General features: G+C 44.8%; 1 protein-coding gene across 1 annotated transcript in view; it reads left to right on the forward strand.

Annotated features, from left to right (window-relative positions):
• Nucleotides 1–17,837, forward strand: part of FGD5 (FYVE, RhoGEF and PH domain containing 5) — a 114,636-nt gene that overhangs the window by 71,705 nt on the left and 25,094 nt on the right. The window contains exons 6-11 of the mRNA XM_039837367.1: nt 8,704–8,864; nt 9,126–9,282; nt 9,904–9,991; nt 11,682–11,732; nt 12,321–12,379; nt 17,550–17,621. Of these exons, the coding sequence (XP_039693301.1) occupies nt 8,704–8,864; nt 9,126–9,282; nt 9,904–9,991; nt 11,682–11,732; nt 12,321–12,379; nt 17,550–17,621 (588 nt within the window). The remainder of the gene's footprint in view (nt 1–8,703; nt 8,865–9,125; nt 9,283–9,903; nt 9,992–11,681; nt 11,733–12,320; nt 12,380–17,549; nt 17,622–17,837) is intronic.

A 17,837-nucleotide genomic window follows, 5' to 3' on the forward strand; every position in this document is an offset into this window, starting at 1 on the left:
TAAGAAATGTGTGTTCTTGGGCCCCACCCCACAACTGCTAAATCAGAAACTGTTTTAATGAACCCTCTAGGTGATACTGATTGGTGAGCTAACATTTGAGACTCACAGGCACTTGATCCTGAAAGGTCCCTCCAGCCCAGGCTTTCTGTGATTCCCCACCCCTAGAAGCCAGCATCCTCTAGAACACTGGTTCCCAGCACCAGACGTGCATGGGTACCCAAGAGCATTAAAAAATGTGGATGCTCATTTCACCCTCAGAGATTTGTATTTAATTGGTCTGGGGTGCAGCCTGGTCAGCTGGAGTCGAAAAGCTCCCAAGGTGATTCCAATTTGCACCTGAAACTGAGAACCTAGTGAGAAAGTAGCAACATTCATTCAGCACATTTGCGAACAAAGCCGGGTCAATCTGAGGGTGAAACAAAAGGGAATCAGTCTGCTCTCTGCTTAGTTGGAGGGAAGATAACAGAAACACTGCAAAGTAAACAGCCTGACAACGCAAAATTTTGCAAAGCCATTGCTTTTCAGACTGGGATACATATAATATTCCTGGAGGTGTGTGCAGTAGGTGCCCAGGAGTACTCGAAGCCACGGGATAAACAGCACATTTTCTAAGAGCCTCCGCTTTGTTCTAGATACATAACTTTAAATAAATTAAATCAGACAAGGATATATTTTGAAGAATAATGTAAAACACGCATTAATTTTCAAGCTAAACTATGAGACTTCAGAGACATTCTGAGATCAGGGTGGCTCCCTTGAGGCTGTGACCCCAGATTTCTAGAGGCTGTAGGACCCTTGAGGAGACCTTAAACTGACAGCTGAAGTCACCCAGGAGGGCCTCCTGGAGGAGGTGGCATTTGAAGCAGCTTTGAAAGACTAGGAAGATATGAATCAGATGCCAGAAGCACAGAACAAAGACACAGAGGCTGGAAAAGAGGATTCATATAAAGCAGCGGTGCTCAAAGCATGGTCCCAAGACCAGCAACAGTAACAGCCTCCTCTGGGAACTGGGGAAAACTAAAATTATCCAGCCCCAGCATTCTGAGTTTGAATAAATCCAGCAGGTGATTGTGAGACATACTCAACTTGGAGAACCACTGATGTATAGAAAAGGGCAGTCAGCTACAGGTAGGCTAGACCAGCTTCTGAAGGGCTAGACCAGCTTCTGAAGGGCCCGGGAGTTTTGTTTGGCCCAGAGGTCTGGACACAAATGAAGGGTTCGGAAGAGATGTGAAAGCAGTGGGGGGAAAACAGTGCTTATTCTTCCTCCCCAGAGACCTCAGAGAACTGTTTTTCTTTTTTAAAAATGTTTTATAACTTATAGGTAAGTGCAAAATCTTAAGGATAGGGCTCAGATTTTTAACACATGTGCATCTGTGTGTACTTGTAACCACCATCGTAATAGAACATTTCCATCATCTAGGAGATGCCTCTATGCCCCTCCCATCAGTCATACCCTAGAGATCACCACTATTTTGCTTTCCATCACATTCAGTTGGGTTAGCCTGTTCTTAAACCACATATGAATGAAATCGCGAATTATGTATTCATTTGTGTCTGGCTTTTTTAGCTTAGCATAATGTGTGAGATTCATCCACATTTTCATGTATACCAATATTCTTTTGTATGGATATACCACAGTTGGTATACCTATCCTCCAGTTAGTGATCATTTAGGTTGTTTCCAGTTCGGGCTATTACAGGCAGACCTCAGAGATATTGTGGGTTCGGTTCCAGATGACCGCAATAAAGTGAATATCGTCATAAAGCAAGTCATAATCTTTTTGCTGGTGAAGGGTTTTGCCTTCCATTTGTAAAAAATTGCAACATCTGTCTTTTTACTCATGGCCATTCCGGTGATTGTGTAGTGGTTTCTCACTTTGGCTTTAATTGGCATTTCTCTAATAATTAAAAAAAAAAATGAACATCTTTTCTTCTGTTTACTAACCATTTGGAAATTTTGAAAGTATCCTTTGTTTCTTTTTAATTGAGTTGTCTCTTTTTTATTGATTTGTAGGAGTTCTTTAAATATTCTGGACACAACCCCATTTTCAGATGTGTGTGTTGTGAACATTCTCCCAGTCTGTGGGTTCCCCGTTCAATTTTTTTTAAATACTTAATTGAGATATGTCTCATATCATACAATTCAGCCATTTAAAGTATAAAGTTAAATGGTTTTTAGTATATTCAGAGTTGTACAATCATCACCACAACCATTCTTATCACCCCCAAAAGAAACCCCATACCCCTAAACTGTCACTCTCCATCACCCACCCCTCAGCCCTGGGCATCTACCAGTCTAGTTCTTTCTTTATAGATTTGCCTATAATGGGCATTTCAGATAAAGGGAATCATACAATTTGTGGTCTTTTGTCATTAACTTCTTTTACCTAGCATATTAATGTTTTTTAAGATTCACTTATGTTGTAGCATGTATCAGTACTTCATTTCTTTGCATGGCTGAGTAATGTTCCGTTGTGTGGATATACCACATTTTGCTCATTATTTGATGGACAATTTGGGTTCCTTCCACTTTTTGACTTTTATGACAATGCTGCTGTATACATTCATGTACAAATTCTTGTGTGAACCTATGTTTTCCGTTCTCTTAGGTACATACCTAGGTGTGCAATTGCTGGATCATATGGTAACACTATTTTATATTCCCACCATGAGAACGTGAGGGTTCCAGTTTCTTTACTTTCTTGCAGTGCACGTTGTCTTTTTTGTTACAGCCATCCTTGTGAGTGTGAAGTGGTATCTCATTTTGGTTTTGATTTTAAATTTTCTTAATGACTAATGATGTTGGGCATCTTTTCATGTGCTTCTTGATCATTTGTATATTTTCTTTGGAGAAATGTCTTTTCATATCCTTTTCCCATTTTTAATGGGTTACCTTTTTATTATGATTCTATATACAAGGCACTTTTCAGATATGTGATTTGCAAATATTTCCTCTCATTCTGTAGATTGTCTTTTCACTCTTTTCATAGTGTCCTTTGAAGCATAAAATTTTTCAATTTCTCATGAAGCCTAATTTATCTTTCTATTGTTGTTGCGTGTGCTTTTGGTATCATACTTAAGAAAGCATTGCCTAGCCCCAAACCACAAACATTTACTGCCATGTTTTCTTCTAAGAGTTTTATAATTTTAGCTCTTACCTTTAAGTCTTTGATTTCGAGTTAATTTTTATATATGATATAAAGGAGTCCAAATTCATTATTTTGCATGTGAATATCCAAATATCTCAGCACCATTTGTTGAAAATACTTTTTTTTTCCCCCATTGAGTTTTCTTGGCACCCTTGTTGAAAATCACTTGACCATAAATGTGAGGGTTTATTTCTGGATTCTCAATTCCATTGATCTATGTCTGTTCTCACACCAATACCACACAGTCTTGATGCCTCTAGCCTTATAGTAAATTTTGAAATCAGGAAGCGTGAGTCCTCTAACTTTGTTCTTTTTCGAAGTTGTTTTGACTATTCTGAGTCTCTTGCATCTTCACATGACTTTTAGGATCAGCTTGTCAATTTCTGTAAAAGGCAACTGGGACTTTGATAGGGGCTGCGACGAATCTGTATACCAGTTTGGGGTCTGTTGGCCTCTTAACACTGTTAAGTTGTGAGCATGGACATCTTTCCATTTACTTAGGTCTTTTTAAATTTCAGCAATATTTTGTTGTTTTCAGAGCACTATGCTTCTTTCATTAAATTTATTCCTAAGCATTTTATTCTTTTTCATCTTATTCACTGTTTAAATGATTTTTAACCTTTTATTTGAAAATAATTTCAATTTTACAGAAAAATAACAAAAGTAGTAGTACATAGAACAACCAAATTCCCTTTTTCCATATGCATCTTTTAACATGAAGTCCAGTTTATAATTTTTTTCTATATAGTTTGTACTATTTGTATACAGTTTAAAATGTCTTCACGGGCTCTACAGAGAATTCAGAGTTCCAAAGTACCCTCTAGTGATTGCTGAGCCAAGTGAAGTCATGTCCCCTGGACAGCTCACAGCTTGCCAAGGCATGTCTGTGACATAGGTGGGTTACAGTTGAGGTTGGCCGAATGGAATCCCAGAGAGTCCACTTGACTTTTGGCAGTGACATCAGTGGTTTGACCACTTACAAGGAGGACATTCTGGCCACCCACTAACTGTTCAGCCCAGAGAGTGGAGATGCCGTGTCACCCAGACAACTCAACAGTGGGTTTGGAGAAGAAGAAAAGGGTCCAGGGCATCAGGTCCCTGAACATGAGGTTCCCTCTTCTACTGAAGGCAAGCCCAGGAGTCCTGAGAGCCCCGTGAGTTCTGGGAGACTCCTTGGGGCTCCAGAGGCAGAGGCAATGCTCACCTTCGGGCCTCTTCGCTGAGCTGCCTCAGGGCCTATGAGTTTGGGCAGAGAGCCCTGGCCAGGATTCTGGAGATCTGAGTTCCAGTTTCCCTCCTTGACCTGAGCAAGTCACTCTCTTGCCTATGCCACCTGTGGAATGAGGAATTGGTGCGTGTGGGGTGGGGCAGGGGGACAATAGGAGGAGGTAGGACTTTGGAGTCAGGCCAGCTTGGGCCTAAATCTTGCCTTCTTGGTGGCTTTAGACAAGTCACATAATCTCTGGGCCAAATTCCCTTATTGGTAAAATGGAAATAATAATATTGCCAAAGTGATAGACTTGTTGTCAGGATTACATGAGAAAATGAATATAAAGTGTTGAGTAGACAATGACTTACATGGCCTGCAGTTCAGTACATGTCGGCTGTTATTTGTTGAGCACCTTTCAGGGGCTGGATGCTAGAGATATAGAGATAAGCAATACTCGGTCTAAGGGAGAAATGAATAATCTTGAAACGTGACAGAAGGCACTTGGCACAAACACTGTGAAGAAGATGTTTGTATCCCCATTTTGCACAGGAAGAAATTGAGGTCCATGGAGATGAAGTGACTTCCCCAAGGTCACACATAGACAATAGTCTAGGTAGACAAGGATTCATTCTCTGGAGCCCTGTAAAGTTGGAGCAGGGACTCCCCAAAGAGCTGGGGAAGCAAGTATGTTGAGAAGGTGGACTGGATCAGGAAGGCCTCATGTTGCCCAGAGGGTTTGGGTTGGACCCTGCAGGCATTGGGGCCCGTCAGTTCTTCCTCCTTATTGTTTCTGGTCCATTCATTCTCTCTGTTCTCATGGCCACTGTCAAGTCGTAGACTCTCTCTTGCTCGCCTAGACGACTGGAACAACCTTTCATTGGTCTTGCTCCCATTCCTCCATCTCCAAGTTGTTCTCCCAGCAAAGTAAACTTTCTAAGACACATGTCTGGCCACATTGTCCCCCTGCTTAGCACTACTCAGTGGTTCCTCATCACCCGAGGATGAAACCCAAGTCCCTTGAAAAAGCCTGCAGGGTCCTATAAGATGGGTCCCCTGCCCAACCCTCCAGTGTCATCATGTTCCAATCCTTTGCACTTCTTTCAAGGGTGCGGGCACCCACACCCACACCCACATACACTGCACACAAACCATACTCAATTTCTCACTTCCTCTGCCAGCTCAGAGCCTTTGCAAATGCCGTCCCCTCTACCTGAAACACTCCCCTTCTGGTCTCAGCGTAGGCACTGCCCTTCTGCAGGCCTCCCAGAGCAAAGCCAGGTCTGCCTCCTACGGTCTGCGTAGCCCCCACGCTTCTCCCACCACAACACTTAAGACCCCTGTGTTGAAATCATCCTTTGACTCATTGCTTTACCCCAGATGGCAGATTCCGAGTGCAGAACTGCATCTCTTCTGCTCCTACTCTCTCCTCAAGACTTGGTACAGAGCAGCCATTCAGAATATTTGTTGAATGAATAAGGGGATGAGGGCTGGGCATTTTCTACCTCCTCTTTCTGAGATGGATGCTAGGCCCCCCAGGTGCGATGGTGAGGCAGAACTTCTGAAAGAGCAGAAATCTTTCCGGGAGTGATAGATGGTGTGGCTGGCATTCAGTGCTTCCAGCTGATGCACGAGTTTTAAGAACGGATGTCTGTGGCGATTCCGACTATGCTCCAGTTTTTTAAATGAGTCGTGTTAATGATGGCCACTATGCCCATTGGGACTGAGTCAATTTAGTGAAAATTAATTACAGACAAGAAATCAGCTTGCGGAGCAGTGAATATTGAAGCTCCCTGGAGTGTGATGCAAGTGTAGCCGTCAGTCTTGTCTTTGCTTGTCCTTCCTTCTCTCTCTTTCCCTTTCTCCACCCCTTCCCCCACCCTTTCTGTGGCGCTCTGGGTCTGGGCATCAGAGTGACTGTTTTCTGGTCTTGGCTTCCCCGTGACTCACTCTCCTTTTCTGTTAAATAAGGGTCCTGCAGTCCATCAATCACCAAACATTATAAAGCTCCTTCTCTGTCACATACTCTGCTGGACCTAAGAAACATAGCAGGAAATAAATGTGGCCCTGCTTAGAAGATATTATGTCTTAAATATAATCATAACTGCCTTAGGGATAGCACTTTACAGTTTTAAACATCAGGATGAGCTCCCAGGAGCCTCATGCTATATGGTTATAACTATTTTACAGATGAAGAAACTCAGCTCAGATAGGTGACAGCTTGCCCACAGTCACTCGGCCGCTCTTGTGCTGTAGCTGGGCCTGAACATGGCTCATGAGAGAGTGTGTTGAAAGGCCTCTGTCAGCCAGCTGCCCAAGCATGAGGGGTTATTGTCCTCATCAGGATGTTTTCTTTCTTTCTCCGGGATGCCAGGGCTCAAAATACCCTGCAGGGCCGGAGACTTGGTCCTAAACATGGAGACTCACAAGGAAAGAGTGGGAGGATCCTCCAGCCCCAGGTCAGCAGAGAAACCTCCCCTCCAGGTTCAGAATGATCCTGTGTTCCAGAGCTAGCTTTGGGCAGAAATAAGAATTAAACACCACCTCCTTCTAGCCGCCCTCCCCACCTAGCTGCCCTCCTACTTGTAATTCACACTTTCTCCACCCTCTGAAACATGCTTTCAGGAAAGGCTCTGATAGCTCAGGTACAATGAGATTCATTTCTAATTATAGCTCAAGCATGTGGCCGCCACTTAAGGAAAGAGCATGTGGCCCCCACTTAAAGACAGAGAATCAGCCCAGAGAATCTATTCATTAGTTCAAGACTCAGTCCCAAGCGTTTTTGACCTTAATGATGGGACTGGAGGTTTCCCGAGACCTTCGAATTACACCAGACCGGGGCTTGTGAGGGCTGGCCCCAGCAGGAACCAGTTCATCCTCCTTCCTTGGGACCGTAGGCCAGGGTAGGCCTCCTTCCCCTGTCCTCTGCAGTTCCTGGCAGAGCAGTTGCAGCAGGAGGAGGTCAGAGCAGGACAGGATGAGGTGTTCAGGAAGCGGAGACCTTTGTAACCTCCACATCTGCTGTCCTCTGCCTAACAGCACAAGCGGCCTCTTCACAGATATTGGAGGGACAGGGCCCAGGAGAGTCTCCTGCGTTTCATGTCCCCCGTCTCGATGTCTCTGTCAGTTCCTCTCTTCCCGACTCTCTTTCTCTCTGTTTTATTTTTCTTTCTCTCTTTTCCCCGCTTTCCCTCTCTCTCTGCTCCTGTCCCAGCTCCCTGCCCTTTTTCCTAGCCCTCTCCTGTCGCCACCACTAGCCCTCCCTCTCTCCTGCGCTCCTTCACGGGGTGGGAGAAGACCCTTTTAGATCTCTATATGAAGAGACCTTACCAGCAATGAAAACTGTTTAGCAATGGAATTAATGTCTTGCTCAGTAACAAGTTCCCCATCAGGGAGGCAGGCAAACAATGCAGAGTGATCATCCTTCCTGAATGTTGTAAAGATGATTTGACCTTCCGGATTTGGGTTGGACCACATGACTCCTAATGCTAAATAAAGTTTTCCCGATGTGCATTGCTTCACCATTCAAGGTTGTTTCGGGATATCCCAGGTATTTAAAACTACAGACCTGGGCCTCATGCAAAAGCAGGTGTGTTTAAGGATAAATATTTTTGTTGCGAGAAAGAAGTTGTGTATTCTTTCTAATTTTAATGTTTATTAAATTTAATTTAATTTTAAAGTAATTTATCATGAAATTTTAGAAAACAGACAATAAGAAAAAACATTCCTTCCTAATTTCGTGCCCCTGACTCGGCCACCGTTTCCATTTCGCTCCTTGTCCTTTTAGCTTTTTCCTTTGTTCATTTTTGCACAACTATGTCTGGGCGGGAAGACAGCTCCTTGATTTCTTAGTGCCAGGACATGAATATTTACATACTCACCTTCTGCATCATTTTTACTGACTGCTTAATACACCATAGAGTGGAGGTTTATGATTTTAGACTTTGTTTTTAAACAGCACAGTGCATGAACAGCTCCAAAGATAGATCAGTGTCAAGCAGAGTTTTATCTTTCTGCAGAGAAGGAATTACCCAGCTTCTCATTCATCTTGTGAAAAAAGAGCGTGCACCCCTGTTCCCATGGGAGGGGGCTGACTGACCCTGCCGTCAGCCCTCCTCCATGCCAGGAGTTGTGTTGGGTGCTCTTTGGTTGTCAGTTACCTGTGATCACAGGTGTGTGCTATCAGCCTCGTTTTACAGGTGAGAATGCTACGGTCTGAGACATTGGCTTAAGGTCCCAAGCTGTCTGTATATAGTCCAGAGCTCCAAAGCCACAGGGGAACTGCCAGGGAGGGCTTGTGCTCAGTCCTGTCAACCCGTGGGCAACAGGCCTTTGGGGATTTCAGGATTTCCACGGAGCTGTCCTGAGGGCCTTGGATGAAATGGACCAAGAGAAAAAAGACACGTTAGCCAGAGAGGAGCTGAGACGTGGCCTGAGTGAACTCCCAGCTATCCTCGACCTGCACCAGGGGATCCTGGAGGAGCTGGGGGAGAGGCTGCTGCACTGGTGAGCACTCCCCAGACTCCCGACCCTACTTCTGTTGCCCTGGGAGATTGGGAGGCATTTGAAAACTCCACCACTTGAAACGGTATCTCCATTTGATGGATGGGGAAGCCAAGACACAGAGGTATGAGGTCTTTTGCCCAAAGTAAAACAAGTGTGGGAAGGTCGAGCTGGGGTCCCCACCCAGGGATGTGACTCCAGTACTCACTAACACTGTGCTGGTCACAAGGCTGAGTTCAGTCCTGTTCCCCTCCCTGGCTGCAGGGAGGGCCAGCAGAAGGTGGCCGATGTCTTCCTGGCCCGGGAGCAGGAGTTCGACCACCACGCGACTCATATCCTACAGTTCGACAAGTATCTAAGTCTGCTCACTGAGAACTGCCTTCACTCTCCCCAGCTGGCAGCTGCTGTCCGTGAATTTGAGGTGGGTCACTTGGTCCTTTGAGAACCTGTTCTAAAGATGCAGGGGTTGGGGGCATGGAAGGGCTTAAAACAAATCAGTGGGGCTTCTTGGTAGGTCTGAAGGTGGGGGGCGGGGGCCAGAAAGGAAGACCCAGCCAGGGGAGGAGAGGGTGACCCAAGAGGAGGGAAAATCAAGAATGTCCCCTATTGGGTATTTGTGGACAACTTTGTAAGCTCTAGCCATGGGGAGAATTTCAATGGTCATTCTTCTGTTCCAGTAGAAAAGCACAAAGCAATGTGGGGCCCCAGTCTAATTGGAGGGACCAACAAATGGCCACCAACTGAAGATTCAGTTACTGAACAGAAAATGAGGGATGTTTGTCTATTACTGACACTGGATACACAGCAGGTACTAGGAGAGGTATATTGTTGAGCGTAGCATAGACTGTGAACCCACAGTGGGGTGATGGTGCTCATCTGAGAGGCCTTCCTGGAGGAGGGAACCTGGTTTGGAGATGGAGGAGAAGCTCAGCTTGGCCAGGAAGAGGTGTGAATGAGACGGTGCAGGTGAGACACCATGAGCCTGGTGCCCTCAGGCACGGGTCCCTGATGGAGTTTTGTCCTCCCCATCTCTTGGGAGCAGCAGAGTCAGCAAGGAGGTGGCCAGAACATGAAGCACCGACTGCTGCGGGTTGTTCAGCGCCTCTTCCAGTACCAAGTGCTCCTCACAGGTGGGCCCCATGGAAGGGAAGTCAGGGTGCACTGAGGTGGTGCAGGGAGGGAAGGCACCTGAGTAGGGGTGGGGGTGACGATGGCAAAGTGTGTGATGACAACCTCCATCCTGGCAGGAAAGTGTGGGAGAGGATTGCTCTCAGTTCCTGCCTCCTGCCCCTCCAAGAGGGCCAGACCTGGCCACCACCTTCTCTCTAGCTGAGCTTTGGACACCCTGCTGCCACCTTGGAAACCCCGATTGAGTGGCACCTCTTGTGTCTTCCTCCAGCCTCTCCCATCCTACACACAGAAACTCACACTTTACCCCATTCTGCGTTTCTTCCCTGTCTCAGTGGGTGGCTGATTTCCCTAAAGCTGTTTTTACCACCAAAGCTTTCTTGTGGCTGAATCAGGGACATTTTCCACCTAGGACCTTCTGGCCTTCTCTGTGGCTTTGCCACTGACCACTTCCTGCTTCTCGAACCCTTTCGTCCTGGGACCTCTGTTACATACCTCTCTCTGCCTCTCTCTAACCACTCCTTCGTCATCTCTATTGATGACCTCTCTTCCTCCACTGTCCCATAAATGTCCATATTTTTCAGGGTTCGGTCCCACAAATTCCCTCTCTACAAATTCTCCCCAGGGACCATCATCCTTTCCCCTACATCCGCCTGCCAGAAACACATGTCTCTGTCCTGAGCTCCAGACCGATTTACCCATCTGCTTCCCAAATGGACAAAGACCCCTGGCCTGGGCAACGAATGTTCCATTTGGGGAGACAGAAACGCACACGTAGAGATATGCATGTAATTCCAGGTCGTGACCAGGGCTGTAAGAAAAGTACATGAGGGCCAAGAGACAGAATTCATTTATCTAATTTAATAAATATTTATTGAGTATCTACCGTGTACCAGGCTTTGTGCTAGATTCCGGAGATATAGCAGTGAATTAAACAACCAAACTCTATGATACTGTGGAGCTTATACTCTATCAAACAAATGAGAAAATAAAAATATTTTATGTCAGTGATAAGAGCTCTGAAGACAAATAAAGGAGGTGAACAGGGCTCTGAATTAGATACAGCATCAGGAAAGACTTCTCTGAGGAGGTATCATTGCAGAGAGCTCAGGAAAGTGACACATGAGCCCTGTGAAGATCTGGAAAAAGAAAGTACCAGGTAGAGGGGACAGTGAGTACAAAGACCTTGTGGTAGGAACAAACTTGGCATGGTCAAGACATGGCAAGAATGCCAGCATTGCCAAGATGAATGAGCGATATGGAGAGGTAGCTAGAGCAAGGCCAGCCTGCGTAAAGCCTTGTGGATACAAATGCATTAAAAGTTTAACCCATCACGCTCTACTGTGTTCATGATCACACCTGTCTCCCCCAGTAGACTGTGGGCTTCTTCAAGGCAGGGTCTCACCTTGTTTGCATTTGTATCTTGAAAGCATAGCACAGTGTCAGGCATACAGTAGATACTCGATAGATATTTGTTGAATGAGTGAACAAATGCAGTGGTGGCAGTATTGGTGGTGGGCCTGGTTTTGTGCAAGTGTGGTGTTGTGATGGGGCTAACAGAGGTGAGAGGGTGGACACCCCATTCTTGTGAAACTCTTCTTCCATCTCTGGAGAGACAGGGACTCCTGTTGTGGCCGGGAGGGGCTGGCCTCACCAGGAAAAACTGACTCCTGGCTCTTGTTCTTTCTGCAGACTATTTAAATAACCTTTGCCCGGACTCAGCTGAGTATGATAACACACAGGGTAAGTCCAGCGTGAACCAGAGGAGGTGACACAGTCCTATTTTACCCCAGTTCTGGACTCTACACCAGTTACACGCCCAGGACATAGTCCCCTCCCTGCCAGCTGAGGATGCAGTGACATGAAGCCTGCAGTGACATGAAGCCCCCTTTCGCCTCAACATGGGACTCCCCAGGGCGGGCTATTGTCCAGTCAGAGGAAGAGAAGTGGGTAACCAGAATATGGTGATAGGAAATGGTGCCAGGTCTAAAAAACTGATTCCAGTATCTCTGTTTCTTCCCAGTGCTATGTGGCTGTCTCTGTTCTGCCTTGCCAAGGCAGTCCCTATTTTAATATATTCAGTTTATAGCCAGGGAAACTGAGGCACAAAGTGGTCAAGTCACTGTCAAGGTCACTTAGGTGGTAGTGGCAAAGCTAGGGCCTGTGCCCTGACCCAGCCATGAGGAAAATTGGTACGACCTACAAGGCCCTGCAAGTGCGCTGATCTCAGTGGGTAGTCTGGGGAGGGAAGACAGGGAAGAGGCGAGGATGGTAGCAACTAGACTGACCCTCCCCGGAGGACCCAGCCATCTGCTCTGCTTCCCTCCTCAGGTGCGCTGACCCTCATCTCCAAAGTTACAGACCATGCCAACGACAGCATGGAGCAAGGGGTAAGTCCGGCCTCTGGGCTCCTTCTCTGGGGTCCAGGTCCAGGACCCCCTCCACCCTGCCCAGGTCTGCCTTGGCGTATAACTTATGTACTATAAATTGCACATGGTGAAAGTGTACAATTAGGTAAGATCCAATGTTTGTATGTAGCTGTGAAACCATTTCCACAATCACAATGCAGAACATATCTATCACCCCAAAAAGTTTCCTCACACTCTTTTGTAACCCCTTATCCCCCATCCCCAGGCAACCACTGATCTGCTTTCTGTCACTCTTGATTAGTTTGCATTTTCTAGGATTTTATAAAATGTAACTATTCAGTATGTGCTCTTTTTTTGTCTGCCTTCTTTCACTCCTTTGTCAGATATGTGATTTACAAATATTTTCTCCCAGCCCGAGGCAGGTATTTTCATTCTCTTAACAGCGTCTATGGAATACCAGAAATTCTTAATTTTGATAAAGCCCACTTTATCATTTTTTTCTTTTATGGATCGTGATTTTAATGTTATATCTAAGAAATCTTTGCCTCACTCAAGGTTACAAAGTTTTTCTCCAGTGTTTTTGTCTAGAAGGTTTCTAGTTTTACATTTTACATTTAGGTATCTTAGTTCATTTTAAGTTGATATTTATGTATGGTAGGGTGGATGCACCTGGCTCCTAGCTGCAGGTACCTAGACCAAGCCTCAGGAAAGTCCCTAGGAGAAAAATTTGACGTCTGGTTGCAAGGTCAGGCCTTTGAGACTTGAAATCAAATTGGCCGTTGATTGCCCTCTTTTTCACAGAATAGAAGTAAAATACCTCCCTCCAGAAGAGAGTGAAGAGACATGCACAGGGCTGGACTGTACCATTTTCACCTTCATCTTTAAAAATAAACTTTATTTTTAAGAAATCTTTTTTCGAGGTAAACTATACGTAACAAAAAATTTACCATTTATAAGCACACAGTTCAGTTCATCATCATTAAGTACATTCATATTGTTATGCAACCATCGTTACAATCCATCTCCAAACTTCGTTTCACTACCTCCAGCCGAAACTCTGCACACAGTCACCACTGACTCCCCATTCTCCCTTCCCCTAGCCCCTGGCAACTACCATTCTACTTTCTGAATAGACTTTATTTTTTAGAATAATTTTAAATTTGCAGGAAACATTGAGAAGATAATACAGAGAGTTCCCACATATCCCCCACACAGTTTCTCCTTTTATTAACATTTGTTACATTAAAGAATCAATAGTGATACCATATTAGTAACTAAAGACCATAGTTCATTTTTGCCTGATGTCTAATTCCAGCTTCCCATCCAGGATATCATATTTCATTTAGTCGTCACATCCCCTTAGGCTCCTCTTGACTGTGAGTTTCTCAGACTTTCCCTTGTTTTTGATGACCTTGACAGTTTTGAGGAATACTAGTCAGATATATTGTAGGATGTCCCTCTATTGGAATTTGTCTGATATTTTTTCCACGATTAGACTGGGTTTGTGATTTGGGGGAATAAGATCACAGAAATAAAGTACCATTTTCATCACATCATATAAAGAGTACATACTAGCAACATGATATATATATGACTGTGGATGTTGACCTTGATCACCTGGCTTAGGTAGTGTTTGTCAGGTTTCTCCACAGTAACACACACACACACACACACACACACACACACACCACACAACCTTGTCTATACTCTTTGAAAGAAAGTCACTATGTACAACTCACATTTAAGGAAGGGGGAGTTATGTTCCCTCTCCTTGAGGGCAGAGTATCTACCTAAATTATTTGGAATTCTTCTGCACAGGAGATTTATCTCTCCTCCCTCATTTATTAATGTATTCATTTTAAATAAATCATTTATGTCAGTAAGGACTCATAGATACTTACTTTATGCTTTGGGTTATATAATCTCATACTACTTTATTTATCTCATTTCTCAAATTGTTCCAGCGTTGGCTATTGGGAGCCCTTTCAGTCGGTTTCTGCGTCCCTTTCGCATGCCCCCATGCATATGGGTTTGACTGTTTTCTGCTTATTTTTGTAGCACTCACTTCCTTACTTTCTGGGACTACAGTATGCTCCAAGATCATCTCGTGTATTTCTTGCCCCAATCTTAGAATCAGCCATTTCTCCAAGGAGCCCTATTTCTTTAATTGTTTAATGGCATTAGAAACAAAGATTTGGGCACTAGGTATGCTCATTGCTACTGGGTTATTATTTCTTTTAAGTCATCTTAGCTGATAGAGCAACACAGGGGTTAGGGGCTCTGACCTCCCGTGTAGTTGAAAATCTGTGTTTAACTATAGTCAGCCCTCGACGTACATAGATTCCCAACCTTGGAGTTGACCCTTAAACAACTTGGTTTTAAACTACACGCATCAATCAAACTGAAATCAATTGAAAAAAATATATATATATAAGTAGACCCACACGATTCAAACCCATGTTGTTCAAGGGTCAACTGTACTAACCCATGTATATGCTCTCATATATACACACACACATACACACACATGTACACGTATATGTATATATGTATATATATATATATGACCATCTGTATCTATATTAAGCTAAACATGAGTTCATACTAATGTCTCCAACTCTAATCATTACCACATGGATTATACCAGCCTCCTCCCCTTACTTAACTGTAAATTTCCACTCCAACAGTGAGAATGGCTCCCACCATTTATCATCTGTTTACTTAATTGGTCAGTTTACCTTCATTCTTGAAAAATATTTTTCCTGGGTATAGAGATTTGGGTTGATGAGTTTTTCCTTTCAGTACTTTAAAGATACCACTTCACTGTCTTATGGCCTATATAGTTTCTGATAAGAAATATGCTGTAATGGTTATATTTATCTTTCTTATGTAACATCTCTTTTTTCTGGTTGCCTTCAAGATGTTTACATTTGACTTTTAGTATGTATGGTTTTAGGGGCTTGGGTGGTAATTATTCTGTTATGATTCTCAAGCTTCCTGGAACTGTGGTTTGTTGTCATTCATTAATTTGAGAAAATTCTCTGGGGTGCTCTGTTCTTTTTTTCTCCTGTACTTTTTTTTCTCTTTGTGTTTCAATTTGGTTAATCTCGTCTTACCTATCTCCAAGTTCACTAATTTGTTCCTCAGCTGTGTTCAGTTTGATGCTAAGCCTATCAAAGGAATTCTTCATTTGTGATATCTTGTTTTTTTATTTTGAACATTTCCACTTGACTCTTGTATAGTTTCCATCTCTGCTGAAATTCTCCATCTATTCATAATGCTGTCCACTTTCCCACTAACTCCTTCAACATATTAATTATAGCTAATCCAAAGTCCCTATCTGATAGTTCCAACATCTGTGTCACCTCTCATTCTGGTTCTGTTAAATACTTTATCTCTTGAAAATGAGATGGGGTTATTTCTTGCTTTTTTGTGTGTTTCTTATAATGTTTGATTGAATGGCAGACATTATGTGTAAAAGAACTGTAGAGACTGAGGGAAATAGTATCTATCCCCTCTTTTTCATGATTCCGTTCATGTTGGGGTGGGAGTTGGGTCATTCCAGTTAGTAGCTGAACTGGGTCTGGGTTTGTTGTCACCATTGTCATCTTCAGAGCCCCACAGATTTCATTCTCCTCTAGTAGAGGACTGCTGTTACTTGGAGCTGTTTGTGGGACCTGAAGTGCCACAGAGTTGTTATATTTCTGCTCCATTTTCAGCTTTTCTGCAGTCCTAAGACCACAGAAGGGATCTCTCTCCATGTTCTTGCCCTTTCTCAGAGATAGATTACTGCTTCCCGTTACTCAGCGCTAGGCTCGTAAGTCTCGGCTCTCTGGAACAAGCCTCAGACTTAAGCAGGGCCTGTGAGCTAAGCTTGCTCAGCATTCCTGGCCTTCTTCCTGCATGGCAGCCAAACTCTGCCTCACTCTATGGTGGGTCTTAGAGAGGTCTTTCCTTTGTATTGGTGCACAATCCTAGGCCTAACGGGTTACACCCCCTTCTCTTTGGGGCAGAAAGCGTTTGTTTCACCTCCAAGGACAAGGGGTTCTTTCCAGGCTCCTGCCCTGCCCCGAGTCTGCCTTGTGAGCACCTGATAGAAACTCTTGGAAAAGAGCTTGCAAGTGACTACAGATGTTCCTGCTATTCTAAACTGTCCCACCAGCCCACACCTGACCTTTAAAAATCCATTAACATTTTAGTTCTTATCTTCCTACCCTCCTTTATGGTGACCACTATTTTCTCCCGTGTGTTGCCAAAGGCACAACCGTTCCCTCTGTCTTGAATCTCCGTGGAGGGGCTTGTCAGTCTTTGGGATTCCATTCAGTTGGTTGCCTTGTGACCTCAGCTCTCTAACAGGCATAAGAAGAGACATGACTTTGTAGATTATCTGGTTTTGTCTCACTGTTAGGGTGGGGGCATTGTTCTCTGGCAGCTTTCTACACCATAAGTGGAAATGGAACAACTGTTATACATTTCTAATATGTAGGATTTTTTGTCCAAAACCGTGGACAGTGTAAAGTTCTCATTAGTTGACTTTAGACCCTGTGTAAGGTTCACAGGACACCTGCTCCATGGGTTAGGTGCTTTCTAGTATTACAGGGTGCTGTGCAGCGGGGCGGGAGGTGTGTCACATTACATATTATGGATATTCCAGTGAAGGAGATGGACAAAGATTGCTCCTGCACATATTTTTCTTTAAGAAGCACAGACCCGTTTTCTCCCCAAGTGGTACGTTTTCTTGGTTACTCTCCATCAGAAGCCGTACCCTGGGCTATAAGCCCAGGAGACAAGCCGGCCTTGAGCATCTGTCATCTCTGGGTTACTGAAGTCTGGATTCTCTGGGCCTTATGGGGACACAGGCTTAGAGTAGAAGCAGTGGCCCAGAGATACACAAGGTATCAAATGGCACGGCAAGGCCAAGAATCACCCCATAACATGCAGAAAGATGGTGGTGTCAGACCCCAGGCCCAGAAGGACTAGCCTGGTGATGGGCAGTCCACACACTTGGCACCCTGCAGACCTGGGCTCAGGCCTCAATCCTGCCAGTGGCGGGAGGTAGGATTTTGGACCAGGTCCTTCTGGACTCCATTTTCCTCTTCTGAAACGGAAGCAATGCCATTTCCTTACAGAGGAGATAAGACCCCTTAAAGGGGCCCTGACCATCTCCCCCTCGTCCTGCTCCCACCCACAGGAAAACCTGCAGAAGCTGGTCCACATTGAGCACAGCGTTCGGGGCCAAGGGGATCTCCTCCAGCCAGGAAGGGTGAGTGCCACCGCCACCATGGGCAGGGGCAGAGGGCGTCCTGGCAACAGGCAGGCGAGGTTCTGATAAGCCCCATTGTTCAGCTGGGCTGGCCCCAGACAGGCCTGGCTGCGGGTGCTGTTTACCCGAGGAGGAGGGAGGGCAGGGCCAGGCTCACGGGGCCCATGGGCTGCCTCCCCTGGTGTTTTCCACTCTCGAAGCCTTTAAAGGCACAGT

Source organism: Pteropus medius, unplaced genomic scaffold (genome assembly GCF_902729225.1).
Source record: "Pteropus medius unplaced genomic scaffold, Ma_sr-lr_union100, whole genome shotgun sequence".
NCBI lineage: Eukaryota > Metazoa > Chordata > Mammalia > Chiroptera > Pteropodidae > Pteropus > Pteropus medius.